This window comes from Babesia bovis, chromosome 3, assembly GCF_000165395.2.
Source record: "Babesia bovis T2Bo chromosome 3, whole genome shotgun sequence".
Taxonomy (NCBI): domain Eukaryota; phylum Apicomplexa; class Aconoidasida; order Piroplasmida; family Babesiidae; genus Babesia; species Babesia bovis.
The window spans coordinates 1,428,841-1,456,094 of NC_010575.1; the positions used below are offsets into that span (position 1 = coordinate 1,428,841).

At 42.7% G+C, this 27,254-nt stretch overlaps 13 protein-coding genes across 13 annotated transcripts; 7 read left to right on the top strand and 6 right to left on the bottom strand.

The window, feature by feature from the left end:
- The first annotated feature begins 60 nt into the window (after positions 1 to 60).
- Positions 61 to 1,277, top strand: BBOV_III006660 (translation initiation factor 3 family protein). The gene has a single exon (XM_001611745.2). It carries the CDS (start codon positions 103 to 105, stop codon positions 1,261 to 1,263), a length of 1,161 nt encoding a protein of 386 aa, XP_001611795.1. The 5' UTR covers positions 61 to 102; the 3' UTR covers positions 1,264 to 1,277.
- A 312-nt stretch (positions 1,278 to 1,589) lies between these two features.
- BBOV_III006670 (uncharacterized protein) lies at positions 1,590 to 4,054 on the top strand. Its single transcript, XM_051767851.1, has 2 exons — positions 1,590 to 1,934; positions 1,970 to 4,054. Exons 1-2 carry the CDS (start codon positions 1,820 to 1,822, stop codon positions 4,042 to 4,044), a joined length of 2,190 nt encoding a protein of 729 aa, XP_051623471.1. The 5' UTR covers positions 1,590 to 1,819; the 3' UTR covers positions 4,045 to 4,054.
- Positions 4,055 to 4,540: 486 nt separating this feature from the next.
- BBOV_III006680 (Ribosomal_L7Ae superfamily) lies at positions 4,541 to 5,090 on the top strand. The gene is made up of 2 exons (XM_001611747.1): positions 4,541 to 4,811; positions 4,850 to 5,090. The coding sequence occupies exons 1-2, from the start codon at positions 4,688 to 4,690 to the stop codon at positions 5,050 to 5,052; spliced, it is 327 nt and encodes a 108-aa protein (XP_001611797.1). The 5' UTR covers positions 4,541 to 4,687; the 3' UTR covers positions 5,053 to 5,090.
- A 188-nt stretch (positions 5,091 to 5,278) lies between these two features.
- On the top strand, positions 5,279 to 8,096 carry BBOV_III006690 (Adaptin N terminal region family protein). The gene is made up of 3 exons (XM_001611748.2): positions 5,279 to 5,673; positions 5,709 to 5,848; positions 5,883 to 8,096. The coding sequence occupies exons 1-3, from the start codon at positions 5,369 to 5,371 to the stop codon at positions 8,084 to 8,086; spliced, it is 2,649 nt and encodes an 882-aa protein (XP_001611798.1). The 5' UTR covers positions 5,279 to 5,368; the 3' UTR covers positions 8,087 to 8,096.
- A 154-nt stretch (positions 8,097 to 8,250) lies between these two features.
- On the bottom strand, positions 8,251 to 9,064 carry BBOV_III006700 (uncharacterized protein). The gene has a single exon (XM_001611749.2). The coding sequence runs from the start codon at positions 9,037 to 9,039 to the stop codon at positions 8,296 to 8,298; it is 744 nt and encodes a 247-aa protein (XP_001611799.1). The 5' UTR covers positions 9,040 to 9,064; the 3' UTR covers positions 8,251 to 8,295.
- A 119-nt stretch (positions 9,065 to 9,183) lies between these two features.
- BBOV_III006710 (putative integral membrane protein) lies at positions 9,184 to 9,592 on the bottom strand. The gene has a single exon (XM_001611750.2). The coding sequence runs from the start codon at positions 9,575 to 9,577 to the stop codon at positions 9,209 to 9,211; it is 369 nt and encodes a 122-aa protein (XP_001611800.1). The 5' UTR covers positions 9,578 to 9,592; the 3' UTR covers positions 9,184 to 9,208.
- Positions 9,593 to 9,625: 33 nt separating this feature from the next.
- On the bottom strand, positions 9,626 to 10,389 carry BBOV_III006720 (Sybindin-like family protein). Its single transcript, XM_001611751.2, has 4 exons — positions 10,182 to 10,389; positions 10,008 to 10,146; positions 9,917 to 9,973; positions 9,626 to 9,876 (listed from the first exon to the last, which is right to left on the bottom strand). Exons 1-4 carry the CDS (start codon positions 10,236 to 10,238, stop codon positions 9,686 to 9,688), a joined length of 444 nt encoding a protein of 147 aa, XP_001611801.1. The 5' UTR covers positions 10,239 to 10,389; the 3' UTR covers positions 9,626 to 9,685.
- A 530-nt stretch (positions 10,390 to 10,919) lies between these two features.
- On the top strand, positions 10,920 to 12,531 carry BBOV_III006730 (uncharacterized protein). Its single transcript, XM_001611752.2, has one exon. It carries the CDS (start codon positions 11,073 to 11,075, stop codon positions 12,384 to 12,386), a length of 1,314 nt encoding a protein of 437 aa, XP_001611802.1. The 5' UTR covers positions 10,920 to 11,072; the 3' UTR covers positions 12,387 to 12,531.
- A 480-nt stretch (positions 12,532 to 13,011) lies between these two features.
- BBOV_III006740 (phosphatidylinositol 3- and 4-kinase family protein) lies at positions 13,012 to 15,118 on the top strand. Its single transcript, XM_001611753.2, has 3 exons — positions 13,012 to 13,308; positions 13,343 to 13,634; positions 13,671 to 15,118. Exons 1-3 carry the CDS (start codon positions 13,147 to 13,149, stop codon positions 15,098 to 15,100), a joined length of 1,884 nt encoding a protein of 627 aa, XP_001611803.1. The 5' UTR covers positions 13,012 to 13,146; the 3' UTR covers positions 15,101 to 15,118.
- Positions 15,085 to 17,943, bottom strand: BBOV_III006750 (tRNA synthetases class I family protein; the record flags this gene model as incomplete). Its single annotated transcript, XM_051767113.1, has 2 exons — positions 15,085 to 17,550; positions 17,814 to 17,943. The coding sequence occupies 2 exons, from the start codon at positions 17,941 to 17,943 to the stop codon at positions 15,125 to 15,127; spliced, it is 2,556 nt and encodes an 851-aa protein (XP_051623472.1). The 3' UTR covers positions 15,085 to 15,124.
- A 40-nt stretch (positions 17,944 to 17,983) lies between these two features.
- BBOV_III006760 (PHD-zinc-finger like domain family protein) lies at positions 17,984 to 22,796 on the bottom strand. The gene has a single exon (XM_001611755.2). The coding sequence runs from the start codon at positions 22,484 to 22,486 to the stop codon at positions 18,044 to 18,046; it is 4,443 nt and encodes a 1,480-aa protein (XP_001611805.2). The 5' UTR covers positions 22,487 to 22,796; the 3' UTR covers positions 17,984 to 18,043.
- Positions 22,797 to 23,075: 279 nt separating this feature from the next.
- BBOV_III006770 (Hook-Associated Protein 2 (HAP2)) lies at positions 23,076 to 26,018 on the top strand. The gene is made up of 9 exons (XM_001611756.2): positions 23,076 to 23,528; positions 23,564 to 23,671; positions 23,706 to 24,084; positions 24,119 to 24,375; positions 24,411 to 24,659; positions 24,696 to 24,791; positions 24,826 to 24,903; positions 25,034 to 25,209; positions 25,245 to 26,018. Exons 1-9 carry the CDS (start codon positions 23,322 to 23,324, stop codon positions 25,966 to 25,968), a joined length of 2,274 nt encoding a protein of 757 aa, XP_001611806.1. The 5' UTR covers positions 23,076 to 23,321; the 3' UTR covers positions 25,969 to 26,018.
- Positions 25,970 to 26,926, bottom strand: BBOV_III006780 (Ras family protein). Its single transcript, XM_001611757.2, has one exon. The coding sequence runs from the start codon at positions 26,696 to 26,698 to the stop codon at positions 25,973 to 25,975; it is 726 nt and encodes a 241-aa protein (XP_001611807.1). The 5' UTR covers positions 26,699 to 26,926; the 3' UTR covers positions 25,970 to 25,972.
- Positions 26,927 to 27,254: the final 328 nt, after the last annotated feature.

Consider the following 27,254-nt stretch of genomic DNA (forward strand, 5'->3'; position numbering starts at 1 on the left):
TCTTTGTTAATATTGCCTATGATACCCCATAGGCAACGTCTTAGTCATTTTAAGCCTTTTAATGGGCTAAAATACAATATAGCTCGTAGGTATAATATCTGGATGATGGATTTTTCGGTTAACAAATATTCTCGTGTAACTCCCGTGAGGAGCCCAGTTATGGCTCCTGCAGTTGCTCCATCCCTGGGTAGTTCCGTGGCCCCTGGCGATTCCGCCTCCACGAACAAACCGACGTCAACCTTTAGGGACACATACGTGGAAATTGACAGTTTGGCTCTGATAAAGGCTCTCAAACACTGTAAGGACAACTATCCGGTGCCAGTCAATGGTCAACTGCTGGGTCTCGATGTGGGCGACAAGCTAGAAGTAACTAATTGCTTGCCATATCCGCAAAAGCGTGATATATACAATTCATTGAACAGGGACAGTAACACTACCAACTTGACCGAAAAGGAGTTGGAAGAGAGAGCCGATGACGAGTTCGTGAAGTATCAGGACAAGATGATCGACCTTTTGCACGATATCCGTGTGGATTGTTTTGCTATAGGATGGTACCAGACTCTACATTTTGGTGACGTGCAGTCTAAAGAGGTCATTGATAACTTGGTAATATACCAGGAGGCAGTTGACAAAGCTATTATGTTAGGTTTTGATCCAATGTCAAGCACCGGTGAAATATCGTTCAAGGCTTACCGTGCGTCTGATCAGCTTCTTGAGCTGTATCATAGTTCAAATGGTGATATAACAAATTTTAACAGTTTGAAGGGTACCCAGATTCTTGTGGAGGTACCTATTGTTGTCAAGAACTCTATTCTATCTGAGTGTTTCCTCAGTCAGTATGTATTTGATAACCCTGCTCAAAACGTATCTGTTTTTGACATTTTGGATGCTGATCACAACAAATATTTAGCCCACAACTTGGAATTCATTTCACATTCATTAGAGGCTCTGTCTGATAATCAGGAGAAGTTCTTCCGTTATCAGCGTGAGCTGGCCAAGTTGACCCATCAGCACAAACAATTGGTGGAGCGCCGTCGTTTAGAGAATGAGCAAGGCAGGCTTAAGGGCGAACCTATTTTACCAATGCCCGAGCTCGACCTCAGTTCCCTCAAGAAAGTTGAGAAGCCATCGCAGCTGTCTACTATCGTCATGAGTAACGAGTGTACAACTCACACAAAGGACGTGAGTGCACTTTGCTTTGACAACATCGCAAAGATGTCGCTATTATTCCACCGTTTATCTACCAACTCTGAACACAGATAACCATACCAATTCATGTGTACTGCAGTATCTATTTTCTCCTTTTTTAGATCTATCTTCTGCACGTGTATTTTCACATGACCTTTCGTTTGTCCTTTTTCCTGGCCTTTGTTTTCTATAGATCTTTCACTGTTCCACAAAGTAACCACGAAAAAAAATCTTAACATATACCGTCACGTTTGTGTTTTATTGCTGCCGCTGGCGTTAATGTTACATGAACTTCCGTTTATGTAAATTAAAAGAGCGATATTGTTTTATTTATTGTCAGTAAATTTTTTTGTACTGCTAGAATACCACTAGTATATTGCGTCATTTGAAGTGCTCCTTGGTTAATTATAAAAAACATACTTTTAAAGTTGTTCATTGCGTGCCTTTGATCACATTATTGATGTATTGATAGAGTATTTTGTCCCTGAGTTTACATTTATTGGAATCGCGAACGTTCATATTTTGTTATATGACATTTAACAACCGAGGTCTTATGACATGCTAATGCCATGCCCAACGCGTAGAAGCAATTACTCCAGATGATCTGGATTTATACGCTCAATGTTGCATTATGCATCATACATATGATCGACATCCAGATCACTTGACAGGTGGAGTGAACAATCATTTTTCACGCATGCGTGATGCTCCCATTAACAATAGGAGTGGATATCGGCAGCAAGGTGGTTTGTTTTGCTTATCATATTAACAGCTTTATCAGAACATATATCGCAATCTAGACATCAAATTTACGATCATAATCCTCAAGGTCCAGTTATTAGAAGGCATCACCTTGAACATGATAGAAATAGGCACTATGATGACGCAGTGCATCCTATTGACAGAGATGTCCGCTATGGCAATCCCAGGTACCATGCAGTAGATAAGCATTATAGCAACATAAACCCAAATTTGCTGAATGGTGAAACGGGGCATGTTAAGCTAGTGCATCGAGGGATCCCTCATACATACGAAAGACGGGATGATGTATACGGTGAACCGAGCGCAAGAGTTGATACCCCGATAAATCCTGATTTGGAGGAGTTATCATTTCTGAAACGAAAGGCATCCAATTTGCGTCGCCACCTATCTGAGGTACAACGTAAGGCGGAAGCTATGAAGCTTGATGCTGTTACAAAAGATAAAGATTTTGATAGAAAGTTAGAATTTAAGCGGAAAGTATATAATAAACCAAAGGAATCACACGAAATAGTCAATGACGAGTATAGATATGGAAATGTTCTTGAACCATGGATGGAAGCCGCTGCCCACTTATGTTCGGGGTTTGGTTCAATGGCGCTTGCGGTATGCCAATTGGTAAGTATGACTGGCAAAAAAGCATTATCTAGCTGTTCCAAGATAGAACAGTCATATGCATGTGATGATTCGCCTGTGGATAATCATGAAGTATTGAAGGGGCAATTAAAATATCGACCCAATGGGAAAATGTTTTCTCCCAATCATACTTTACGTTATATGGGTCCTAGGGAGCACCCTCTAAACTACAAGCATTTTGATGGTTTTCATCCATTTCAGAATAAAGGTAAAAAACCGGGAACGCGTCAACTACATCATGAAGAAGATAGACGTCATTACTCACCAACACGCAATCGTATGTGGACTGCACAATATAGTTCAATTACTAAAAAAGAACGTCGTGAACACCGTGCTCGTAATATGGCATTAAGACGCATGCTTACTGGATCAAGTGAGAGTGATATAGACTCTGTTGTCAGTCGTGAATCATATGACTATTATATGAATCAAAGGGTGAATGGAAATCCATCAAACACTGATAGTGATACAAACAGCATATCATTTGTAGATCAGGACAATAACGATTCATTCAGTCAAGGACATCGGGGAAATATGGATGTACATAGTTGGGGTGTTAGTTACCCTGCTACTAATATACCGGATTATGGCGAGCATCTGCGGACATCTGGATATAAGCAGAACATAGTGCAACCTCCATTACGAATTAATCTGGGTGAATACGATACACCTGGTTCATCGCTTCCTCCTGTGTCGAAGTCTCCGTGTTTAGGCCCCAAAGTTATATCTCGTCCAATGTGCTCTGGTTCTGTTTTACAGCGATCGGAACCTATGTCAACTATGCCAAGTTATCAGTTAGGCCCTTTGGCAACTCGTTCAGCAGGATGTCTTCCAGAGCCAATTATGCCTCCGCGTGTTAAAGGCACCACACCTGGTGACTCCAAATATGAGAATCCTCCATCGCAAGGTACTGTTCATGGTCAATTAAGCAATATACCTACAAATACCAACATTTCCATGGCACAAGGACAGCATACCACAAATTCATCTGGGTTAAACATTTCGACAGTTCACAATACATCTGATAACCACTCAGCGGCAGTGCCACAAACTTCTCATGCTACACCGATTCATGAGTCTAAAGTCGTTTCAGTGAATGAATCGTCGATTATAACTCATGAACCAATTTTAGGCAGCGGCTCAATGATACAAAAGGGGAATGGCCAGAACGATTCAGCGGTTAAAGATTCTACTGGTTTTGATCGTCATATTGTCACAAAGGAAACGATAAAACTGGATGATATATTGAATAGTGACCAAGCAATTCACCAGGCGAGAAATGTTATTGAACGTGAAGATAGAAATGGAACAAATACATTCAACGACCATAAAGGTTCGGACATAGATAATCCTGTAGCAACCTATGATCTGAAAGATAATCAGAATCACGCGTCGTATGCCGGAAAATCGAGTAAAGCCCGGAAGCCATTCTTTACAACTCGCTGGCGTGTAAAGAGTTAGCATTCTAAGAAATCAAAAGTGGCATTGTACCACATAGTTATGACTCGCAGTCAATTTCCACCTAAATAAACACGGTAAACATACTTTGCAATCACCATATGAACTCGTGATTGACGAGTCTGTCTGATGTGCATATTCTAAAGAATATGATGTCGTATATATGGCGCACAAAACAAGCTACAAAAGACACCACGGCATATATCTATATATGTTATAGCAACAGTGTGTTATAATGGGAATACGTTTTATACTAAGTCCATGAGGCACATAAGCTGTGCCCCGGTACAAATATCCCTCAATGTACTTCCAGGAAGGGAATACCACCGTTATAATAACTTATAAAAATACGTATAACACAACACCCAGAAAATGTCCCCGAATAACCAGTATGTGTAGTTGTTATATCCTATTACTTTCGTTTGTTACTTGCCTCCTGGCGTTTTGGTGGGGTGGGTACATATAATCCTAGGATTCTCGATTTATTTTCATTTTCTTTACGAACCCGCATCGTTTTTTACATTGGGTTTATTATCCTATACATTTCGGTTAAATATCCGAGTGTTTCACAATCAAACTCTAGCTCTACGTGGGTGCTGAGAGGTGTTTATCACTAAGTAGCACATAACATCTACTCTTAACGACAATGGTGAAGAAGACAAAGTCTAAGGGTCTTGATAGCATGAACCACAAGCTTCAGCTTGTGATGAAGTCTGGTAAGGTGTGCTTGGGTTTCAAGTCTACCAAGGCAGCTCTTCGTAACGGCAAAGGTGGGTGATTTAAGTAAATATAAACACAAAATATACAGCTCTTTTGGTTATCATTAGCAACAACTGCCCTCCTATTCGCAGGTCTGAATTGGAGCATTATGCCATGTTGGCCAAGTGCAACGTACACATGTTTGCTGGAGACAACAATGAGCTTGGTACTGTATGCGGAAAGTACTTCCGTGTAGGTTCTATGGCTGTATTGGATGCTGGTGACTCTGACATTCTTCGTGGATATGACTAGAGTTGATGCAACATCGTAATAATGTTATGTCTGTTACTATCGTCTTGCACATTTTAATTCATTGTATTTATACATTGCCATAGTCTATACGTTATTGTTTTGGGCCATTATGTTATCGCAAATAGGTTATTATGCCAATAATAACGCGGTGGATGGGGAGTGTACGCATGGCACATCCTCTCTGCGTTTGAGTCATTTTACTAATACACTTTACTATTCAGTCCTTTCCTTTGTGATATGTCTCATTATTGTGTATTTACAATTACTATCTGATTAGTGTTATCTTGTTTGTGTGTGTTACTTCTTTCTTTGCGCTATGGACGCGCGGTACTTTCGGGGGAACCGTCGTTCCGAGATTCAGGAGCTTCGAGATGAGTTACAGAAGGCAACGAATGACCGTCGTAAGGACGTGATCAAAAAGATTATCGGTGCTATGACCATAGGGAAGGACGTGTCTAGTTTATTTCCTGAGGTGGTCAACTGCATCCAGACGAATAATTTGGAACTCAAGAAGCTGGTGTATCTCTATGTGATTAATTACGCTAAGGTACAACCTGAGTTGGCAATTTTGGCAGTGAATACATTTTGCAAAGATGCCAAGGATCGCAATCCCCTTATTAGGTACGTATTATTTCTGTATATTACATGTTTTTCAGGGCTTTAGCTGTTCGTACTATGGGTTACATTCGTCTTCCGGCAATTACTGAGTATTTGGTGGAGCCCTTGAAGCGCTGTTACTCAGATCCGGATCCTTATGTTCGCAAGACAGCTGCTATATGCATAGCAAAGCTTTATGGTAGGTAATACACACTGTTGTTAACATTCTACAGCGATATCACCTCAGTTGGTTACTGAGGAGGGTTTTATAGATGTTTTGGAGCGTATGCTTTCGGATACTAATCCTATGGTTGTTGCGAATGCGGTGTCTACTTTGGTTGAGATTTCAGAACTTTCTGATGACAACATCTTTGGCCGTATTTTGGCTCGCAATCCATCTAAGCTTGAAGGTCTTTTAAAATCACTGAATGAATCTATGGAATGGGGACAGGTGTACATCCTTGATGCGTTGATGCTGTATACTCCATCCAGTAGTGATGAGGCTCACATGTTGATTGATGCGGTGTTACCTCGTTTTTCTCACATTAATCCTGCGGTAGTTATTTCTGCTATGAAGGTGGTTATTCGGATGCTTCCTCGTATAACTGATGAGGAATATCTTCATGTTTTGCAGGGTAAGCTTGCGGCGCCACTAGTGACCCTTGCATCGCTTGACCCTGAAATACAGTATGTTGCACTGCGTTCTATTTTGGTAATTATCGAACGTTGGCCACGTCTTCTTGAAGGTCATGTGCGTGCATTTTTCTGTAAACGCCATGAACCATTGTATGTGCGTGCTGAGAAGCTTGACATTATGGTCCGCTTGGCTACAACTACTAATTTCCAGAAGGTTTTATCTGAGCTTTGTGATTACGCTACTGACATTGATGTCGACTTTGTTCGTCGTGCCGTTCGTGCTATCGGCTCCCTTGCATTGCGTCTTGAGCCTGCGCTTACATCTTGCACGGAGGCTTTGAGCAGTTTACTGCGTATGCGTATGCCTCATTTATCTGAGGAGTGTACTATTGTATACCGTGATATATTACGTGTATATCCACATGTTTTTAGTCCAGATTTGTTTTCACTATGTGCTGATGGTGAGTATCTCCATGATATTGAGTCCAAGTCTGCATTAATTTGGCTCATTGGTCAGTATGCTTCTAAGATTCCTGATTCTGTTGAATATTTATCTAATTTGTCTGAGACTTTATTGGAGGAAGACAGTCAGGTTCAGTTGAGTTTGCTTACTGCATCTGTGAAGGTGATAATTCGGTACGGTAGTGACTGCGGGTTGTTGGAGCAAGTGTTACATCGTTGTATGACTGAGGTCAATAGTCCCGATGTCCGTGGTCGTGCTCAGATGTATTTACGTCTTCTAGAGCATGGTCCAGAGATTGCCAGCAAGGTTGTTATGGCTCCTCTACCACCTATTAATATTAGTTCGACTATGGACAAGGAGGTATTGGATAATCTTTTGGCTAATATAGGTCACGTTTCTTCGGTATACCATTTACCAGCATGGGCTGTTTCCTTTAAGGACACGACTTCTCTGAGGTCACCTCGTGATAAGGATGAGCGTCAAGCCGATGACTCTTCTAGTGACGGCGACTTACTTGACATTGGTGAGTCCGACGGCACTGGTACCAAGTCTGACAGTTTTGATATTTTCAATGATTCTGTTCCTCGTGAACGTCACAGTCCGCGTGGCGATGATTTTTTCATGGGTTCTGAGATACCATTTTTGTTTAGTTGTAAGGACGAGGTTGTGTTGACCCCTTATCAGCAGGGTTCTAAGGGTCAGATGGGCCTTCAGGTATCTGCTTCTCTTTATCGTGAGAACGATCGCATGGTTATGAAGTTGACTCTCACCAACAAGACATCTGGTGCAATATCGCTACAAGCAATACAGTTTAACAAGAATTCCTTTGGGTTAAGCCCATCCTCTCCATTGGAGGAGCCTGTTTCAGTATTCCCTGACAAGACTACAGAGACCCATGTTCCCTTAACTGCTGGTGTGGTATTATCTAATACTCCTCCAGCTAATCCTATTGACATTCATGTTGCTATTAAGACCAATGTTGACATTTTCTATTTCCGTGTATTTTACGAGCTTCCCATTGTGCTTTTATACGCTCCTCGTATTTCTACGGCACAATTTGAGGATTTGTGGTCAAGTATGCCTTCTGAAGAGTCCATTGACATCGGTAATGTGTCCAATGTCGTGGAGATGGGTAGAAAGATTGGTTTATTTTATGTAGGTTCAGGTCTTGATATTGCTGGCATCAAGGGTTCTTCTAATGCCTGTTTTTATGCCATGACAACTAATTCACTGCGCCTACTATCGGTAATAAGCGATGGACGTGCATACGTGAAGGCTGATGCGGCTGCATTGATTCCTCTTTTATTCCATGCCATTGGGAAGGCATCGCGTGCTTGACGACATTGTAATATAATATTGTATACTATTAATATAAGTGTTACAGTGCACTGAATAATTCGTTATATGTCAACAATGTCGTAGTTATACGAATGCCGAATTTCGGTCGTTGTTCGTATCTATTATGGCACATAAATAACGCTAAACGGTTTCTTTAAACACATGATATATATGCGGCATTTAATTAGGGTTCAAGCTGTGTGTTGTGTCTAGCCTGAGGCACCTTTCAAGGTAGAATAGTATGTCCTCATGGTGTCGAGTTTGAAATACTTTTCAACTCCCGGTTCCTTGTCTTGTGCCATGTGTTGTTTGATCACTTCATCTCTTGTTGGTGGCACGCATGTTCCAGAGTTTGGGTCATCTCTGTTGTATCCACCTTCGAGTGTCCACTTATATGACTTCAGCAATTGTTCGAACTCCTCGCAGTTGGAAGGATAATCCAACATTGACCTTAATTCCGGCACACTCATTTGTAAGTATACCAATGGTACTACATCTAGGATGAATCTCCTAATTGATTCCCTAAGTCCAGGTACGTCTAAGAATGTTCGATCGTCGTTATCCATCATGTTATGACGTGCTTCCTCCCAAAATTTATGAAATAGACAGTTTTGTAGCAAATTGTGCAATGCCACTACCTTTGCGATCACTGGATGTTCTTGTGTTGGCAGTGGTACTTGTGCGAAACAGATATTGAAATCGTTTGCCGGCAGTTGCGTTAGACATTGGACCAATATTTTCTGTATGACGAGAGGATCTGCTATATGAGGGAACAGTGTGTATATTTTAAGTATAGCAACGTTGTTATCCAGGCTATAAGCATTGGCCTTTTCCATCTGCTCGTCAAGGTATGCCGTAAGCGCGGGTATACCTGAAATATTGTACTGCAATGCTGGCGATGCTAACACCGCCTCTGCGTTTTTCCTGGCATCCGTCGTTGCGTCAGTCTCCATGTTTATAAATTTACGCAAGAATATAGACTGTTAAGGTGGGGGACTTGAAGTTACACCCTTCTATTGTTAGTTTTTATATTTATTTTTGTATATAAATTCTATATAAAATTATAGTTACATTCTGTATCTGGGCATGTGTTAGGTAAAAATTGTGTTGCCCTTTGCGTTATTACTCTGATTCGCTGTCCGTCTCGACATCTTCAGAGCACTCTGGCATTGATGTACCGTTTTCTGTAATTTTGCGGTATCTCATCGATCCTGTAACAGGGCTTAATCCCGCAGCTGAGCGCAGGTATCGGATCGTGCTGTTGAACGGATTATATTTGATATATCCCCTAAGGTACGCGATTGATATTACCATTGCGATAAAGTGTAGCACGCCACATGCGATACACGATGCGCGCGCGGTTGGTACTCTTGTTGGATCTATATTGACATACTGGGTTTCATCCCTAAGACATGCTGTGAGTACTTGACAAACCACGAAGTTGAATGCGCTTGTTAGGCAAAAGAAATATCCAAATGTACGCCAACCCATTGTTCATCACATGTTATTGCTTTATTGGAGATTTTAGTAGTCATTCCAATCAGAATCCCATGTGGTAAATGCTTCGTATGAAGTAGATGGAACGGTTATATCCCCTGTTTATGCGTTCAATTCCTTGAAATACGCAGATATGCGATCATCAAACAGCTCAGAGCGCACTGGCATATCAGGCTGGTGGAATGGGCACTTGTGAACGAAGTCCGCATACAATTCGTAAACGTAGTTTAGTATAACGTTGATATGATCTTTGGAAGGCCCCTGTGAAGTAGAAACCATACATATCTTGAGTCCTATATATGAGTGCATATCACAGGGCATCATTCACCGTACCAGTTAATGTTTCCAAGCACTGCAGCTTGAAGGAATTTGACTCTATATGTGTGATCCCTTCGTACTATATACGTTAGCAATGCAAAGTTACCTTTAGGCTGCGGCAGCAGTGTCGAGTTGTTATTTGACTTCGGTACACACAGTTTAGGCGCTATTGTCGACAAACCGTGCAGTGTGCTTGCTAGTCTGATAGCATCATTTGACGAGAACGCGTCCTTTCCGTTGAGACTCTGTGTGCATTATAAGCATTGTATATGCTATTCACCTTATAGTATATCAGGCTGCCGTGTTGGTTTGTTATAAATAGCGCGAGCATTGCCATTTAACGCTGCTCCGCTTGAGCGTTACGGCGCGATATGTCGACCGTATTCACTTCTACGATGGATGTTCCTTCCTGGGCATGTGCACCTCCGTTAAATGGAAGGAAAAATGTGTTTTCTATCTTTTTATTTCAAGATACTAATACCATTAAATGTGCTTATGTTCCTTTGCGCCTGTAATACTTATGTACGCCCCCCGAGTCTGCCCCGATATATGCGCTGTTACTCTAATTTTCTTTGAATTGTAACTATATAGTTGATATAAAAGTTGTTAATAATTTGATAATTACTCTGACTCAATTCGAGTATGATTGAGTACTACTGGTTGTTTTTTTGTCAGTACCTATTGATGCTTCTAATGTTTACCAACGATTCTGTCCAAAAAGTAGACAAATATAAGATCTATTGATTTGCGTTAAAATGCATATGTCTGATTATATTTGGTTGGTCATCCGTAGTATAGATGATATACCGTTATAGATACTGATATCGCATCATATATACATCCTATGGTTTTTAACGTACTAGAAAGCTGTATTAGTGTATTTACCCAGGTGTACATTTCGTACAAAGAGCTGTATAATTCCTTTATTTAATTACTGTGTTATTCATCTACACACCTATTCCATGTCATACCGTTGATGGTGTTGTTATGGAAGTCCAGAAATGTGTATACTACGTTTAATATCTATAAATGAATCTTAGTAATACGGCTATAATTTAAATATCATTAGGGGCTTACTAATAAGAAAAATTATCTTTCTAGCCTCTCTTTTCATTGTTATGTTGTGTGCTGTCTCACGGTAGAACCACAGTTTCTTTATTTAATCGCAACAATGGCTGCTACATCCCTATGGCGATCATATCGGCTGGACTCTGAATTCAATCGTGTGATTGGTGATATATCTGCATTAGACTCGGTTGTAGGTGGCGAGGCACGTCGTGTTATCGCTGCTACAAAGGTTTTCGCCGCAGATAGTTACGCTCTTCCCGGAATTGTTGATTCTAAGGTACGTGAATTGTATCCTCGTCTGATGGATCTATCTCGTGAGAGTTGTTACATTTCAGAGTCGGCATTAGAAGGCTTGGCTAAAGATATTTGCAAGCCTCGTCCCAAGTATGTAGTGCCTGATGATATTCGTGTTAATCGGTTGAGTCCTACTTATCAGGGTTCTTATGTTGCACCTTGTGGTTTAGGAGATAATATTGGTAACCCGTCTGGTTACGTTGTTCCTTCGGTATCTGGATTACAAAGTGGCAACACTACTACTATATTCCCTCCATATAATAACATCACGAGTGTACATACTACGGATATGTTAACGGGGAACAAATTGGGTGCGAATTTGAATTCTGCTGCTATTGGTCGTTCGGATGATTTTCTAATGAAATCACCATTACCACATAATCGTGGGAGGGGAAGTCCTGTATCACGTGAAGATTTAACGAGCATTCGCCGCCCTGATTATCTCAACAGTGAGCATTATAAGGATCGTGTTGTTGATGCTGGATTTAGGGGAACAGATTTATTTGGGAGCAGGTCAGGTGTATCTGGCCTACTTGACAATTGTAACATATTTGATGCCGACAGTTATCGGGGACATAATTTTGACGGGGCGGGTGCCGTGGACACAGCCAGTCGCACTCCGATGAAATCTAATAGCGGCGATTTTAACTTCCACCGTGAGTTTATGAGTGCATTTCAACCTGAGAGCGAGCCTCGCACAGACTACCATGCGTTGAACACTCCGGTTGCTGACTTGGAATCTCGAAAGAAGGATGTTAATGACGGTTTGGTCTCACCATTTCCATGGGAACGCAATATGGATGCTAAACGTATGAGTGACGTTGGATTAACTTCAGTTGACCGTGTCAACGATTCTATTGATGGCCCATACCCAAGTTACATATCCGGTAGGGGTAACAACGGCGCCACTCCTGGCGGTTTCCGTGGCTATGTTTTTGACGACCCTATGAACATGTTTGATGGATCGGTTCCTTCTCGTATTAACAAACATTCTGCCGATGACTTTGTACTTCGCGACGTTGCCAAGTCACCGCTCCGCTCCTTGATGCGTGATAGTGATCACAGCTATGGTTACAAGGGGTCTTATTTGACACCTCGTGTTTTGTATCATAGTTTGCTGTAACCGCGTGGCGGGTTGTATGTGGCGTCCACCTTGCACATCCATTGTTCATTACGCGTACTTGCACGATGCATGAATTAATTTTGGCAACATTCGCCAATTAAAACTAATTTTTACTATGCTAGGCTGCATTTAGCCGTTCTGTGTACACAATGTGGCCCTGTTTTGCTAATGCTTGGTACCGAGTCAAGACACTCACTGTGCCTAGTGCTGGAACACCTTTACTTGTATATATCTGTGCCTGTTTAAATTTTATCCTTTTCGGCATTGGCACGATAATTTTAGGTTTCGCTAACGACTGTTTAGAAGATGTGTTCATTGGAGCGCTGCAGTTACTACTACCCATCATCGGTTGGATATGGTCTATAGTTTGGGGCATATTAATAATCATTCGCAAGCTGGCTGAGGCTGATGAGGCACGACGACACCCGGTTTAGATTTTGATGTCTAGGAAAGGATCCATGCTTTTACAGAAAATTGTAATCCCATGGATTCCACATTTTATAAATGTTATATTTTATATCATTGATAAACAAACTTGTATTACTACTTAATAATGATATGTGTAAAACATATGTAGTAGTTGGGGATTTCATTTGTATAGCGTATCTGTTCATAATAAATGTTAGTACATAAATTTATATTTACACACCAATCGACATTTTTGTCGGAAGGTGGTGTAATATTTTATTAATAATTATTTGTGAGGTAACGCCCATATTTTATTTACCGATGCTTTATATACATCCTGCTTCCGGTCGTGATGTCTTCCGGTGGGCTTCGTATATCGCAGCAGAACTACTTCAGCACGCATAACGCACTTCGCGATGTATCTCCAGGTGATAAGGGTGTTCGTTATGTGCTCCATGAGCTTCATGGCGAACGCCATGGCGCTTTGCGCCTCTATCCCTTTTACGATGTCCAGGTAGGAGTCAATGTTCATTCTCTAATATGCCTAGATGGTAAAACGCATGCTAATAAAGAAGCTTAACCTCTCTGGTGGCGTCAGTGTAGCTGACTTGCGCATACTGTACAAGGGAGTGGAGTTGCCTAACTACCGCACTATGGAGACTTATATGAGCAAGGGTAAAACTGACCACCGTTTATTTTGGTCATTGCGTGAAAAGAATCCTAGTGCCGGTATCCGTCGTACAGGTATTAAGACCACTGCTCGTATGGACGCTATCATTAACGAGATTGCATTATCTCTGAAGAGTAACATTAAGCCCAAGTTGACTATGGACGGGACTGGTTGGTGGCTCTTAGTAGTATTACATGTTACTATAGGTGGCACTTATTTGATGTACAACAAGCATCGTAAGTGTTGTGCTGTTTTCAAGCCTATTGATGAGGAGGCGTTTGCTCCGTGTAATCCTCGTGGTTACGAGGGTACCTTAAATCACCAGGGGTTCCGTTCCGGGGTTTTATCTGGTGAGGGTGCTAGTCGTGAGGTTGCTGCGTATTTGCTTGATTCTGCTTATGGTGGCGTTTGCGGCGTTCCAGACACTACGATGGTTGAGGCAAGTCATCCGTGCTTCAAGAATTCTTGTGACGAGCGATTTGTCAAGGATGTTGCATCTGGTCCTAAGTGGAAGCCGGGCTCACTCCAGGAGTTCATAGATTGCAAGGAATCCAGCGGTAACTACAATCCGGCACTATTTTCTGTTGGTGATGTTCACCGTATAGGTATATTTGACATTCGTGTGGTTAACCTTGATCGCAATGATGGCAACATTTTAGTGATGGACATGCGCCAGTGCAATCATGAATGCGTTCCTGGCGTTCCATCATCTGCACGTTACAAGTTGATTCCCATAGACCACGGTTTGATTTTACCGGATGTGATTGACGTTGCGGATATGGACCTCGTATGGTTTGAATGGCCTCAATCGGAGATACCCTTTAGTAAGAACGAGTTGAGGTTGATTTTTGCCTACAACCCTGATAAGGATGCCGAGCGCTTACGCAAGCGTTTGCTCATTCGTCCTGAATGTCTTCGTACTATGCGTGTATCAGTACGACTACTACAGATTGGAGCTGCTATGCATTTAAATTTAAAGCAGATTGCGCGCATCATGTGTCGAAGTGATATGGATGACCCATCTGATCTTGAGTGTATGATAAAGAGGGCTGTCGAGCAGGCGTACAAGGCCACTGAAGCGACGTCGGTGATAAGCACTCGTCGACTCGGGCATACCCTGGATCTTATAAGCCATTCCGTAAAGTTCGCATCGATGGCCGATGATATTGACCACGGTGATTCTATTTCTGGCGATCGGCATGCTGATCACTCGAACCATTATGGATATGAATCATCTGAAACATCTTCTGATGAATCCTTCACTGCTGATCACGATGAGGCGCATCACGTAGTACCAGCGCACCACTCGACCACTCACGAGCTCAAGTACCGGGACATTGTACGGACTACGTACCGTCGACGTCGTCCTATGCAGGAGGAGCGTTCCATTTGGGTGCTTGAGGACAGCAAGGGCCACCAAATCCACTTTGAATGGGACCAGCAGTTTGAGCACATTTTCTATGCTATTGCCGAGCGCATGTTTGCAAAGTTCATCCAGAAGGAGCATCCCGAATGGTCCACTTACCCCTACAACGGCGAGGGTGATGAGAACTTCCCATGGTCTGCAGAAAGTGGTTTCTCTATACCAAATACCGACCATTTGCTGCATCTTAGTCGACCACTCCATGGTGGATAGTATTTCTCATCGTGCTGTATTTTATTAACCAGCTTCAATTTCATAGTGTATAACGCTGTTATATGTCAGCTTTAGCAGATGATCTAGATATTCCTTGGCGTCGGTCAAATGTTGCTTGTAACATGGGTTTACAGTGATAATTGTTGCAGTATTTGCTTCCAGTACATGTCGCCTTAGTTGGCGCAATGCATCCTCGATGGCGTCGAAACCTTGGAGAGCATATGGATCCACATTTTTATAATCTGGCCAATGGAAAAGATCGCCTGTTGTATTCAGTTTCAGTGGCATCGACATCTGCAGGAGCAATTGCGGCAAGAATGGCATGAATAACTGCATCAATGCAACATACTGACGTATCAACACCGTATCGTTGCAGAACATTATCCGGTGTGCGGGTATCGCATATTCAGAGTAGGTGTATACAGCTTTCTCAAGTTCCTCTACAGCTTTGCGAAACTCGAAAGCTTCTATTGCGGTGCCTACTTCAGATCCACATCTGCCCAAACCGGCGACAACAGCATCCGTTATAAACCCTTTGCTAGGTCCATCAAGGTCATATAATGACTTTATTCCTTTTTGATCCACTGTCATCTGGACATATTTCGTTAATTGTGCTAATTTCTTGAGCATGGACTTTATACGACCTCTATATGCTTCCACATCGTGGCATGCATTGGCCTTTGACGCCGCGGATGCTAATGCAAGTCTCGCCTGTGCTACTGCCAATGGGTTGTAATATATATCATCCCCAAATACGGACTGTAGCATAGTATGAGTTTTGCTTGGTTTGGACATATCAGGGAATCCTTTAAGTTGCTCAAATGACTGTATAAACTGCGTTGCTGTAACTGTATTTCCCCAAGACTTGCTCATCTTCTTGCCCTTTGTGTCGTTGATTATCCCGTGTAATACCAATTTGTCAAATGGCAATCTTGATTCATTAAGTTTGGTACAAAGCGCTAGCATTCGGGCCACCCAGCTATGCAATATATCGTAACCCGTGTACAATAGTCTTGTGACGTCCAATTGCAAGACTGGATCTTTTGTGTCTAGATCGCCATCATCTGGTTGTTGAGTATCTTGGTGATCTACTGAGCTTGCGTTAAGCTGAGATGCTATGTCGTCAACTACTCCATTCTCTGCTGTCCACATAGGCCATAATGCTGATGTGAACCATGTGTCCAAAGTTCGCTTATCCTGTTCAACTGTATATCCATTTGCAGACAGATCGGTTGGTGATATGCCAATCTGTTTTGCCACTTTTGCAATGGCATCTTCTTGTGACATTGCAGCTATTGTATGCACCTCCTTGTTCCTTGATATACGCCATATTGGCACTTGAATTCCCCACCAACCATTTCTGCTTATACACCAAGGATGCTTGGACTGTAGCCTTTGTACCAGTAGCTGTCGCCTTGTGTCAGGTTCTATTTTCAGTTTTTCGACAGCACGGAGTCCATAGGGAGTTATGGCTGTCATATCTAAAATCCACTGAGGCGCTGGTGTTACATACGCTTTGCTACCTCCCTTCATTGGTATCTGACATTCAATTGTACCGTCCGCGACGAATCTATTGGCCATGTACTTGTTAGCAGTTTCTATATCCATTCCCATGATATCGGCAGTACAGTTGGTCATCCTGCCATATTCATCTGTCACATTTATAATCTCCAGTCCGTGCTCCCATGCCAGCTGGAAATCCCGTTCGGAGTAACCCGGAATAACAAATTCAAATTTGGTATCAGTTATTCCTTTCACTGGTATAAATGGCAGTTGCCTATTGGTTTCGGGAATAACAGCAACCATGTCCTTGTATGTTTCCCAAAGTTCCTCAGGCACGCCCACCGCAACTGCTGCGTCTAATAATGTTGGTTGAAGACAATATGCTTTTATAGAGGTAGGCAATGTATTATCTACACTATTCACTCCTTGTTCATCCATTTTTGATTTAAGGCCCAACTCGATGTAGTATAAAGTTACATTCTGAGTTATAAAATCCACATCAGCGATGTCCAGGAACTTTAGCCCATCCGATGTGACTACTGATAATGTTGGATATAAATGTTCCTTAATATGGCCCTGTTGATACAACTCGACGAACGCCTTAAGTGTCATGTTTCTGCTTTGGGTCCCAAGTGTCCATCCCTGGTCCAACCAGTTAACTCCTAATGCTTGCAATGTGTTAAGATGATTTTGCCTCATTGTTTTGCAGTGTTTCAAAGCTGCTTGTACTTTTTCTTCGTCAGTGGCATTGTCTCCCACTTGCTTGTTTATAATGCTTTCTAGGCCATGACCTGCATGGTCACTGCCAAACCTTGCATTAACCCAGCATTTATTAAGTTCACAATACCTCAGATATATATCACTACAAACTATATTGAGCGCATTTCCAATATGCAAATCACCCGTCAAATTAGGTGGCGGTGTAATGAGTTGCACTTTTCGTATACCTACATCTAATGAACGTTGTAGTATAAGTATGTTATCAGTAATATCATCTACTTGCTCTATAGAATAGCATATATATACACAAGCATTCAACAAATAATGATGAAATCTTCAGTGTCTACTTACTCATCGTAACATAGCTGGCACGATTGAAGTATATTGTTTACTAATTAGCACAAAAAGTCACATTTAGCACTAGAAGAACCACTATACATGATATTATGTAACGTTTTCATTCATTTCATGTTCCATGTCTAGAACTTACCTGCAAGACATGGTTCGATGTGTATACTGGGTGACGATGGACCTAGATTCCATTGCGAACCTTGTAGAACATACGACAAAACAGCATTATTCAGGATTAAAACCACTAAAGCGACGTTTATTACTGCCATTGACGCGCTCGGTTTGCCGTGCCAATGTGTAAAGACACATATTACCGAGCGCGTAAGCATTAGACACACATTATGAATACGTATGTAGTATGAATAGCAATTATTCATGTGAGTTATCAAACCGTGTGTTAATAAGCGCGGTTAGTGGGCACTCCAAATTCAGCAGTTCTTGGCGTTTTCGCCTCCATGCACGTACTACTGCATCCTGGGATGCCATGTCAGTTGTTAGGGCGCGCAGCATTTGTAGATATATGCGCAGGCGTAGTAACAACTTCAGGTTAGTGCCCACACTACGGGAAACTAGTGCGTGTTGTTGACAAAATGCGACATATTGAGGCCCTCTAGATATATCGATGCAGTGCGCCTCTACAACGTAGCGAGATTCCAAGCCACAATACGCATGGAACATAGTAGAACAGCCCTCTTGACAGCATTGTAGTAGCATTCCATCTACCGAGTTGCATACGGTGCATGGAAGAGTATCTGTTGTATCCACAGGTATTCCACGGTACAATGATACCAATACCCGCGGGAAGCATACGCCACATATAGTGTGGATATATAGTCGCTGGTTATTTTCGGTGGGCACCTGCTTTAGGAGTCCTACGTTTTGGCTGCATATACCGCAAAGTGCCTCTTCGTCATTGTTTCTACATGGGTCACATATGAATTCCAATGGTCCCCATCCCAGGTCAGTAGTAATGCTATCACGATCGTTTTCAACATAACACGAGTAATGTGCCATTCTATCGCAGTGTGAACATGTTGCTATGGTGCCACCTCCGCCGAAGCATACTGCACAACGCCTATCTGTCATAAACTGCTTGGTGTCGCATAATGTACTACGTATGTCCACTAGGTCTAACGACTCCATAGATGCCATTCCTTCTATAACTAAAGCACGTGACTTCTTGCGCTTGTCACGACCTTCAAACAGATATGCTGCTGAATCACGATTTACAAATCTTTTGTTCCGTGTGGAGATGAATACATGCCACTGGCGTTCTGGATCATGGCCATTACACTGTAACCTTACACGTAAGTCTCGTGTAAGCCCATGGCCCCTGGATAAATAAGCCCTGTATACCATGGCAGCAGAAGGCATGAATTTAAATCCATGTAACCAAGCACATAAGGGGTGTGCTGCTGCACTGCAATCAGAGCAACCCATGACGTATCCCCAATCAACTCCACAGACTGTGCAAATGACATCACGGCGCCATGCGGCTATGCCCTGTATTGACCATGGCTCCATATGAACAAAGTTGATACACCTGGTTTCTGGCAATAATGCCAGCAGACAAAACACATGTGCCCATTCATCTGTTTCGCAACGTTTTAGAGCGCCACCTCCACGTCCACATATGGCACATACTACGCTGCAACTGCGGAATGCCGTTTGCCAGTGGCTTCCCATGCCACGCCGTTCATACTCGCAACGTCTGCAAACGTAGTCGACAGCATATGCAGGTTTCATATTGCGGCTCACTCCATAGCAGTTACGATGCGCTGACATGAAGCAACGCGAGCACGTTAAGATAGGATTGAGGTTGTTCCCCGTATTTATAAAGCATACACTGCAGTATGCACCCTCGGCTATTCCTTCAGCTTTCATAGCTGCAGCTCGCGCCTCTGATGCACTTGTAGCAAGTACAACGGGCGCTGCAGATTTATGTGTATATATTGTTGGAGTCTTGTTATCAGTTGAGTCATTCAGGCCCTTGCAGAAGTTGTTAACCACAGTTGCCCACCGCTCAGTGGATTCGTATTGCTCTAGTAAAGTATCAGCGTAGCCATGTCTCTCGTTTATCGTGGGCAACCTAGCATTCAGTTCTAGCACATTCTCCCTAATGTTCTCACGGATAGTACGAAGCTGGGACGACACTACTGTAAGATCACGCTCAGTGATTTCCTTCTGACCTTTGACAAAATTCATGTCATCAACCACAGGCCACGTATGCTTGCCCAGGTGAACCATGGGTACGGGTGGGAGGTTGCCCAAACTATTGCTTTGTTCCAAGCTTGGTTGTTGTGACTTGGGTGTTACCGGGGTTTTATTAACCGGCCTTTCATTTTTTACGTTTGTTTGTGTACTCTTTGAGTTAGATCCCTTTTGACCGTTTTTACTGTGCGTAACTGCTGCACTGGCTTTTATTTTCGATAAAATGCTATTCCAATCTACCATCAGCAAGGATGGAATGTCGTCACTAGCTTCCATGGTATGTTTAACCACTGCAAGCTTGATGTTGGTATCATTCACATGGCTCATTTCAAAAGCGCATCTGCGAAGAAGTTCGGATTCCAAAGGACTGAGTATGATGAAATCTTCCAACTCCACACTCTTTAATGATTGCTCATTTTTTGCACGCTTAACTAGCTTCTTGCGCAACCGTAGAGTGTCGGCATCGGAGTAGGATACGTTTGCTGCTGCGTGAAGCGAGCGTATATCTTCCTTCAGTCCATATTCTCCGAAGCCGCTCATTAGGTCAACGTTCCTAGTTAAAGTGTTACCAAAGTAAGAGTGTGCACTCGAGACATTGCGATTAGATTCCGCATTGACATGAGATAGAAAGTGACGCACTTCCTCATCCAGCGCAATGCTAACAGCTGAAACCGGGGCTTTGTCCGAACGTTGGGCTAATACATGATCATCGTGGATGACCTCCAGAAGCCACTTGCTAATCCTAAGCACAACAAAACCTGCAGTACGTCCAGTGTCTACCAATATATGGAATCGCGCGTACTTCTTATCCGATGCACTTTTGCCATTGCCCTGTACCTCACGATCAAGGTTCTGCTTGACCGCGTCTAGCAGTGCGACAATGCCGCCGCAGCTGTAAAGTATCTGCTGAAGAAACATATCACTAAGATCCCTGGGCTCTAAGAAGTCAGAACCTGCAAGGACTGTAGTTTCTAAATTAGGACATTCCTCTAGACTACGCTTGCGTGTTGGTTGATCTTGGTTCTCCATTAAAATGTCTGAAGCAGGTCCATACGGTATAGGTCTGAATACATCGGATTTCTGCCATATCATTCTTTGACCACGGAATTGGGAGTTGTTGCTGTCTGCACCCATGTCACCCTGACCTGTATGCATCTCTACTACTGGTAGAACATCATACTCCACGTTAGTATTGATTTCCATATTAATGTCAATTTCATCAGTCACAGTTGGTATTAGTTGGGGTACCTCAGAGTCGCATGCTTCTGTATCTCGAGGCTCCAAAAAGTACTGGCGCCATTCGTCCAAGCTGTGTTCATCTGGTTCTGCATCGGCGCCCACATGGAATTCAATTTCAGAGGGCAATGCTACACAGGGTTCGATGTGCATATCAAGGTTCGTAGCTGCAGCGTCCGTGGGAGCTCCGCCATCGGCCATCATTGCTGAAGCAGTGACTGCTGAAGTCATACGTAGAATATTGGCCACTTCATTCTGGTAACGGCAATAGCTGCTGGCGTTCTCCTCACGGATAACGTGTGAACGCCTTATATGCATTTGCAATCCTGCACTAACAAACTCCCACGTGGCATGTCGATTACAAAAGGCTCCAGTGAATCCGATGTATTGAGGACGTTCGTCCGTCTTGTAGTAGACATGATCTGAAAATGCAGTGCCCTGGTAACCATTACAGAACAAAGCACATCTAGGGTGTAGATTGCGCGAGCACCGTGTGAATGCACACGGACGCAAAATACCGTATGAATTACCACAAGCATCGCATTTATTTCCTGCATCTTTATCATTGGAACAACTTTCAAGTGCTTCTTCGACACCTTGAGGTTCGAGCATACTTATAGGATACTTAAATTTAAGATTACTTTCACTTGGTGCAAATACTACACAACTGCAGTGTACCCAAACACTATCAGAGGTGCTATAACGCATAGCGCCATCTGAAAGTCCACACAAAGCGCATTTTGGACGCTGCTTTAAACTTTTATCAGCACATACATCACATACAAAATCAAAACGTAATACACTCTCTTTTAGTGCGCCGTCCGAGTCGCTCAAACGGTTGTCGCGACTCTTATTACTAGCATCAGCGGATCTCCCAAACGCTGAAACTCCTGTGCGCTGCAGATGTTCTAGATGGGTATCATAAGGTATGTAGCACAGACCGTGAACGCTGATCCGGCAACATGAACATACCCATACGTTGGTATCCAGAGTTCCCAGACATGCATCACAACGCTCATCCACAGGTAGTACTACACGCTCGTCATGTTGCCTAAATATACCGGAACAATTGAGAACATTCAAGTCAAATGCTGACTGTGCAGGATCATAGGTCTGGTAGACACCTCCATCGAAACTAGAATTGCATAGATCCCAAACATCACTCATAACTGCATTGCTGCCAAATGAAGGACGTGTTTGTAGGTCACATCGTGAACATTCTGATGCGCTTCCAAGGCTGCCATAGTGTTCCAAAGCAGAGATGTAGTCTGTAGGAGCTGAGCTCTGCCCAGCTACCGACCGGTTATCCCAGGGACTATCATCAGGATAGCCATCTGAATGATGCGATGAAACATTGCCCTGCATTTCATGAAGGACGGTGATAACTTATGGCACACAGCACTGCCTTGATAACAGTATGCCAGAGACAACTACAACGTGCATCCTAGGTACCTAACAGAGCTAGAAACCCCTCAAAATGTATTATTCATCACCTCAAAGGCTTTAATCATGGTATATTTGTTATTTCGACGGTGGAATCGCGCGTTGTCATCGCGTGGCACTTCAGCCGAGATTCCTATTTAAAATACAATTTTTGCGATAATATACGCCATAGCAATATGCTAATGGAACTATTAGGATTTATATATGTGATATTAAATATTCAAATGTGTTCACCAGACCCCGACACCCGCATTACGGGCATTAAAGATACTCCTATGATCATCTCTATTATAACATATTTAATGCCTATATCTCTTTTGGAAGAATTTGCAATTGTTTATACTTTTCGATCTTATATTTTATCTAACCATGTAGAGCGATGCTATTGCGGCTGTCAATACAGCCATATTATGTACGTTAATCTGTTATTCCTTCACAATTTTTATATCATTAGATTATGACTATTCACAGTACGATCTGCTGTCGCAATGACGATGATTTCGGCAGAAACTTCCTGTTTGAATATCGATCAATCCTGGGACGATACCCCTGGGCGTCTCTTAATAACATGATTCAAACAATGATTATGACTAAGTGAATCTATAGTTAACACTTAACAATCATAGTATCAAAAACGACTTTGTCCGATGAAACCGAAATAAGCTCATTTATTGACGCATAACCCCTGCAATTTCATTGAAATACTAAATTTGCCCCGCAAAGGCCCGCAATTCTGAACACTGTCGCGTCAGGAGACATGGATGGACCCGAGAAGCGTTTTAGACAGCGCAAGGGCTTTTTTGTTTGCCTCTTGACTGTAACGTTGTTGGCGGGGCTCTCCTCTGACACCAATGCAGTTATTATTAGTTCCCTTAGACAATGTATTAATAAAGGCACTGGAAAAGTGACCGAATCCGACTGCCAATGGCGCTCTCACACCAACGTTGATGTACGAGGTGGTGAAGTAGGTATCTGATGATGCGATATAATACATTGTAGCTCTCCACAAGTTACGTTCTACGCAAGAAGGACAACCCCAACAGCGGTTTATACATCCATATACAAACTGCTATAACAACATTGACGTACAATCTGGTATACCAATTCGTAGGTAACTGCATGTAGAGTCCATGATGTCCAGGATGCACCATATATGTATAGAGAGCACAATGGCGCATTAGAATACAGCCAAGTTGCTGGAATGTGTGACAGTTGTGACAAGATTGAGATAAAGAAGTGTACATTACCAGAGGAAGTACCACCAAAGCTGAAGGATAAATTTGTTAACAAAACATGCTGTATTTGCGGAAAGAATGTACCAAGCACCGCTGTACGTCAAAACCTCAAGTGCTCGGGTTGGAGTTTTGGATTCTTGTATAGTAACTGTGTGAGTCTGAGCTGTTTGGAGATAGTAGGACCATGGTACTCCATATACAAGCCACAGTATCCACCCGACATCAATCGGCGTATATTTGTAGATGTATATTCCTTCGATGGTGATGCTGGGATCATACCCGACGGTTAGTTAGATAGATACCTATATACAATTTACAGTGAGTAAGAAAGGATACCAAAATAGCAAATTACCCGATGAAACCAGGTATCTTAAGGAGCCGGTTTACAAAGATGGCCATCTCAAGTTCACCATGAGTACCAATGCAGGCGCCGTTAAGAATGAAGACCTAGATGTCAAGTTCACTATAATATCGCAGCAGTGGGTGGATGGGAATGCACCGATAAGAATGGACAAGTATGTAGCGGTGCCAACATGGCCCGATTCTCATCCTGATGTCCAGGGAAGTAGTTTAAGAGTATGTGATTTTGTGGGAAACCTAAAACTATGCAGTTTGAATGCCAACAGGCTGATAGACCATATGAATGTCGCAAAGGGCAGGATAATGAGTGCCGTATGGAACGCTGTGCGTTGAACGTTAGGGTTATAGAGCCTAGTGCTGTTGATGTAACCGGGGCCACCTGTGATAAAATAGGTGTCTCCATGGGCACTTGGGGTGATGAAAAGCGTCTATGTAATCAACATGAAGGTACATGTATTCAAAATCAGCTTGCATGGTATTTTAAAGAGTTTTCTAGCACTGTATGTTATATACTGGGGTCGTTAATAAAGTTTTAGATGAGACTTCCCAAGTTATATGGGTCCCAACCAATGATAGCTCACAAGCGCATTTCAGGTAGTGTGCCTGACGAGAAGAAAACTGTTCCTTTACCAGTAAGTTATATTTACAAGAATCCATTGCCCACAGGCCGATAAAGAAGCAATGAAGGATGCCACATTTTCCAGCAAACCTGCAGCTGCCGTTGCGGCGAAAACACCAAAAGGGGTATGTTACTAAACCGTTGGCATATGGTAATTAGGCCAAGACACCGGCGGTATGTGGTAGTACATAAAGCCATATTGATAGAATGTTTATGTTATCTATGTTATATCTTACACGACTAACTTCTTCATAGGGCGCCAAAAAGAAAAAACAAAAGCTAGATTCATCAGAATGGGAACATAAAGATTTACTACACTCAATCGCTTATAATGTTAGGCATGCTGACACTTCAAGGATTGAGATTGATAGCTTTGATGCTACTATGACGCTCATTATTGCTGAGGCTGTGGGATTTATAGTCAGTGTGAAGTATGTTTACTCATTTTATTGATTATAGTACGCAGGCCACCGGAATCATGCACTGCATCCAGCGAGGACATTTGCACAATTAAAGTTGTGACGAAGAACGCCGGGAAGATAAGGGCATCGTTTAGTCATAGGGTGCAGTGCTACGACGGTGAAGCCGAGTCAACGGCGATCGTCGCTACGGCAGATGAACGTTTTATTGAGATTGATGCCAACGGTTCTGATGAAACAGATATACCCATCAAATTAATGGCGGCTGGCAAATCTGATCTAATGAAGTGCAGGATAGCATTGTATTCGTCCACAGCATCGTTCCTAGAATCGGTTGATATTTCCATGGGTGTAAAGAACCCTGAGATATCTATGGGTAAAGACACCAGGTCACTGGATTCCGAGACGATGACTCATACCAGTAAGGACGATATACTCATCGACGGCATACAAGCTAGTTCTCAATGCAACTGCACTGGGTTCGCAGTTGTATGCTTCTTCAGCAATTTCAAGAGTTGTATGAGTTGGGCCTTTAATAAATACTACGCGTGGTTCATATTAGGTATATCGGTGCTCAGCTTCCTGGTACTACTACCTGCACTAATTCCGCTGGGATCTATGGTAATAGGCAAAATCAAGTCGAACGTTAGTAGGTCGAGAGCCGCTGCGGCTGAACGTAAACGTGAGCAAGAATCTCGCGAACGACAAGCAGAACATGAGCGCATGTTAGATCAAATGAACAACAGACGTCGGGATCCAATCCCATTGTAATATATTAAAAACTGTCACAGCACTTTAATCGTAGCATGCGGGATCGTGAATCATCCACATTGATCGCCCGCGTAGAGCTTGTGGCTGACGGTTTATCGAAACGCTGCGGGTTTCGCAAAATTTCCTTGGCCAAGAGTTCAAATACTTTGGATATATTTTGTCCAGTCTTGGCGCTTGTTTCCACTAGTAGTAATGAGTTTTCGCGCGCGTAGGTGCGGGCACTTGATAGTGTCTGCTCATATTCGTCCTTTGTGCCTAGAAGGTCTATCTTGTTTGCAACCAATATAGTTAGCGTATTGCTCGAATTGGTCATACGAATCTGGTCTACCCACGATATCGCATGCTGCAAACTACTAGAAGATGAGACATCTAAAATAACTATCGCGCAAGCTGCGCCGCGGTAGTATATTGGTGCGATACTCTTGAAGCGCTCTTGCCCTGCGGTGTCCCATATATCAAACTTGACCGTAACTTGGGCACCTGACGCATCATCTTGTGAAGTTGGAGTCTGTATGCCACGTGTAGAACTGCCATCTTTGGGAGCAGCGCTTTCGGTGACCGCCTTAGCAGCTGGAGGACTGCAACGCACAGTGTGCATAAAAAAGGCAGCGCCGATGGTTGAAGTCGTGCTGTCTGCAAATTCTCCTCGAGTTAAACGTAAAACAAAACTCGACTTGCCGACAGATGCGTCGCCGAGCAGCACTGTCTTGTAGCTGCGTTTAGAACCCATAATAATACAAACAACTGAATAACCTCGAAAAACCCAGGGAACGCCACCAAAGCGTTCGAAAAGCTAATTAGCCGAGCATCAACATACACCGACTGCTATCTTTATGTAATAAGCTACAACGAGGTCATCAATAGACATGACCTACCATACACACGTACGACAAGTCAGACCAATAAACATACACCCACTTAAGTTAAAGTCCATAACTAACTATGGGTATATTAATACGATAAATCCACGTGCCTGGAAAAGGACAATAAATAGAAGTACATGTGCCTTGGATCCAGGGGGGGTTCATACCAACGACGCAGAGAATCAACGCAGACCCCGCGCTGTATAACTATAACACAATGTAGTACAACATATACACATAAGAGTTCAGTATACAATGTGATATCTTTTGTTGGTTAACGATTGCAATAATCCTCATTCAACAACATTCAACGCATCTTGCATATACCACTGTATAGCACTAATCCAAAACGGGTGATATCGCAGGATCCCATGAGCTAATTCTATTATAACATGCGAATTTATAAAAACGTATAGACACTAA

Excerpts from the sequence above, each read along its gene's own strand:
- BBOV_III006660 (XM_001611745.2), top strand. The coding sequence starts at position 103 with ATGATGGATTTTTCGGTTAACAAATATTCTCGTGTAACTCCCGTGAGG.
- BBOV_III006670 (XM_051767851.1), top strand. The coding sequence starts at position 1,820 with ATGCATCATACATATGATCGACATCCAGATCACTTGACAGGTGGAGTG. Across the intron at positions 1,935-1,969 it reads TGGATATCGGCAGCAAGGTG|AACATATATCGCAATCTAGA; the intron begins GTTTGTTTTGCT and ends CAGCTTTATCAG.
- BBOV_III006680 (XM_001611747.1), top strand. The coding sequence starts at position 4,688 with ATGGTGAAGAAGACAAAGTCTAAGGGTCTTGATAGCATGAACCACAAG. Across the intron at positions 4,812-4,849 it reads AGCTCTTCGTAACGGCAAAG|CTCTTTTGGTTATCATTAGC; the intron begins GTGGGTGATTTA and ends CAAAATATACAG.
- BBOV_III006690 (XM_001611748.2), top strand. The coding sequence starts at position 5,369 with ATGGACGCGCGGTACTTTCGGGGGAACCGTCGTTCCGAGATTCAGGAG. Across the intron at positions 5,674-5,708 it reads GATCGCAATCCCCTTATTAG|GGCTTTAGCTGTTCGTACTA; the intron begins GTACGTATTATT and ends CATGTTTTTCAG. Across the intron at positions 5,849-5,882 it reads ATGCATAGCAAAGCTTTATG|CGATATCACCTCAGTTGGTT; the intron begins GTAGGTAATACA and ends AACATTCTACAG.
- BBOV_III006700 (XM_001611749.2), bottom strand. The coding sequence starts at position 9,039 with ATGGAGACTGACGCAACGACGGATGCCAGGAAAAACGCAGAGGCGGTG.
- BBOV_III006710 (XM_001611750.2), bottom strand. The coding sequence starts at position 9,577 with ATGGGTTGGCGTACATTTGGATATTTCTTTTGCCTAACAAGCGCATTC.
- BBOV_III006720 (XM_001611751.2), bottom strand. The coding sequence starts at position 10,238 with ATGGCAATGCTCGCGCTATTTATAACAAACCAACACGGCAGCCTGATA. Across the intron at positions 10,147-10,181 it reads GCAGCCTGATATACTATAAG|AGTCTCAACGGAAAGGACGC; the intron begins GTGAATAGCATA and ends TAATGCACACAG. Across the intron at positions 9,877-9,916 it reads GTGCTTGGAAACATTAACTG|GACTCAAGATATGTATGGTT; the intron begins GTACGGTGAATG and ends ACTCATATATAG.
- BBOV_III006730 (XM_001611752.2), top strand. The coding sequence starts at position 11,073 with ATGGCTGCTACATCCCTATGGCGATCATATCGGCTGGACTCTGAATTC.
- BBOV_III006740 (XM_001611753.2), top strand. The coding sequence starts at position 13,147 with ATGTCTTCCGGTGGGCTTCGTATATCGCAGCAGAACTACTTCAGCACG. Across the intron at positions 13,309-13,342 it reads ATCCCTTTTACGATGTCCAG|ATGGTAAAACGCATGCTAAT; the intron begins GTAGGAGTCAAT and ends TAATATGCCTAG. Across the intron at positions 13,635-13,670 it reads GTTGACTATGGACGGGACTG|GTGGCACTTATTTGATGTAC; the intron begins GTTGGTGGCTCT and ends ATGTTACTATAG.
- BBOV_III006760 (XM_001611755.2), bottom strand. The coding sequence starts at position 22,486 with ATGCAGGGCAATGTTTCATCGCATCATTCAGATGGCTATCCTGATGAT.
- BBOV_III006770 (XM_001611756.2), top strand. The coding sequence starts at position 23,322 with ATGGATGGACCCGAGAAGCGTTTTAGACAGCGCAAGGGCTTTTTTGTT. Across the intron at positions 24,085-24,118 it reads TGCTGGGATCATACCCGACG|TGAGTAAGAAAGGATACCAA; the intron begins GTTAGTTAGATA and ends TACAATTTACAG. Across the intron at positions 25,210-25,244 it reads GGATTTATAGTCAGTGTGAA|GCCACCGGAATCATGCACTG; the intron begins GTATGTTTACTC and ends TATAGTACGCAG.
- BBOV_III006780 (XM_001611757.2), bottom strand. The coding sequence starts at position 26,698 with ATGGGTTCTAAACGCAGCTACAAGACAGTGCTGCTCGGCGACGCATCT.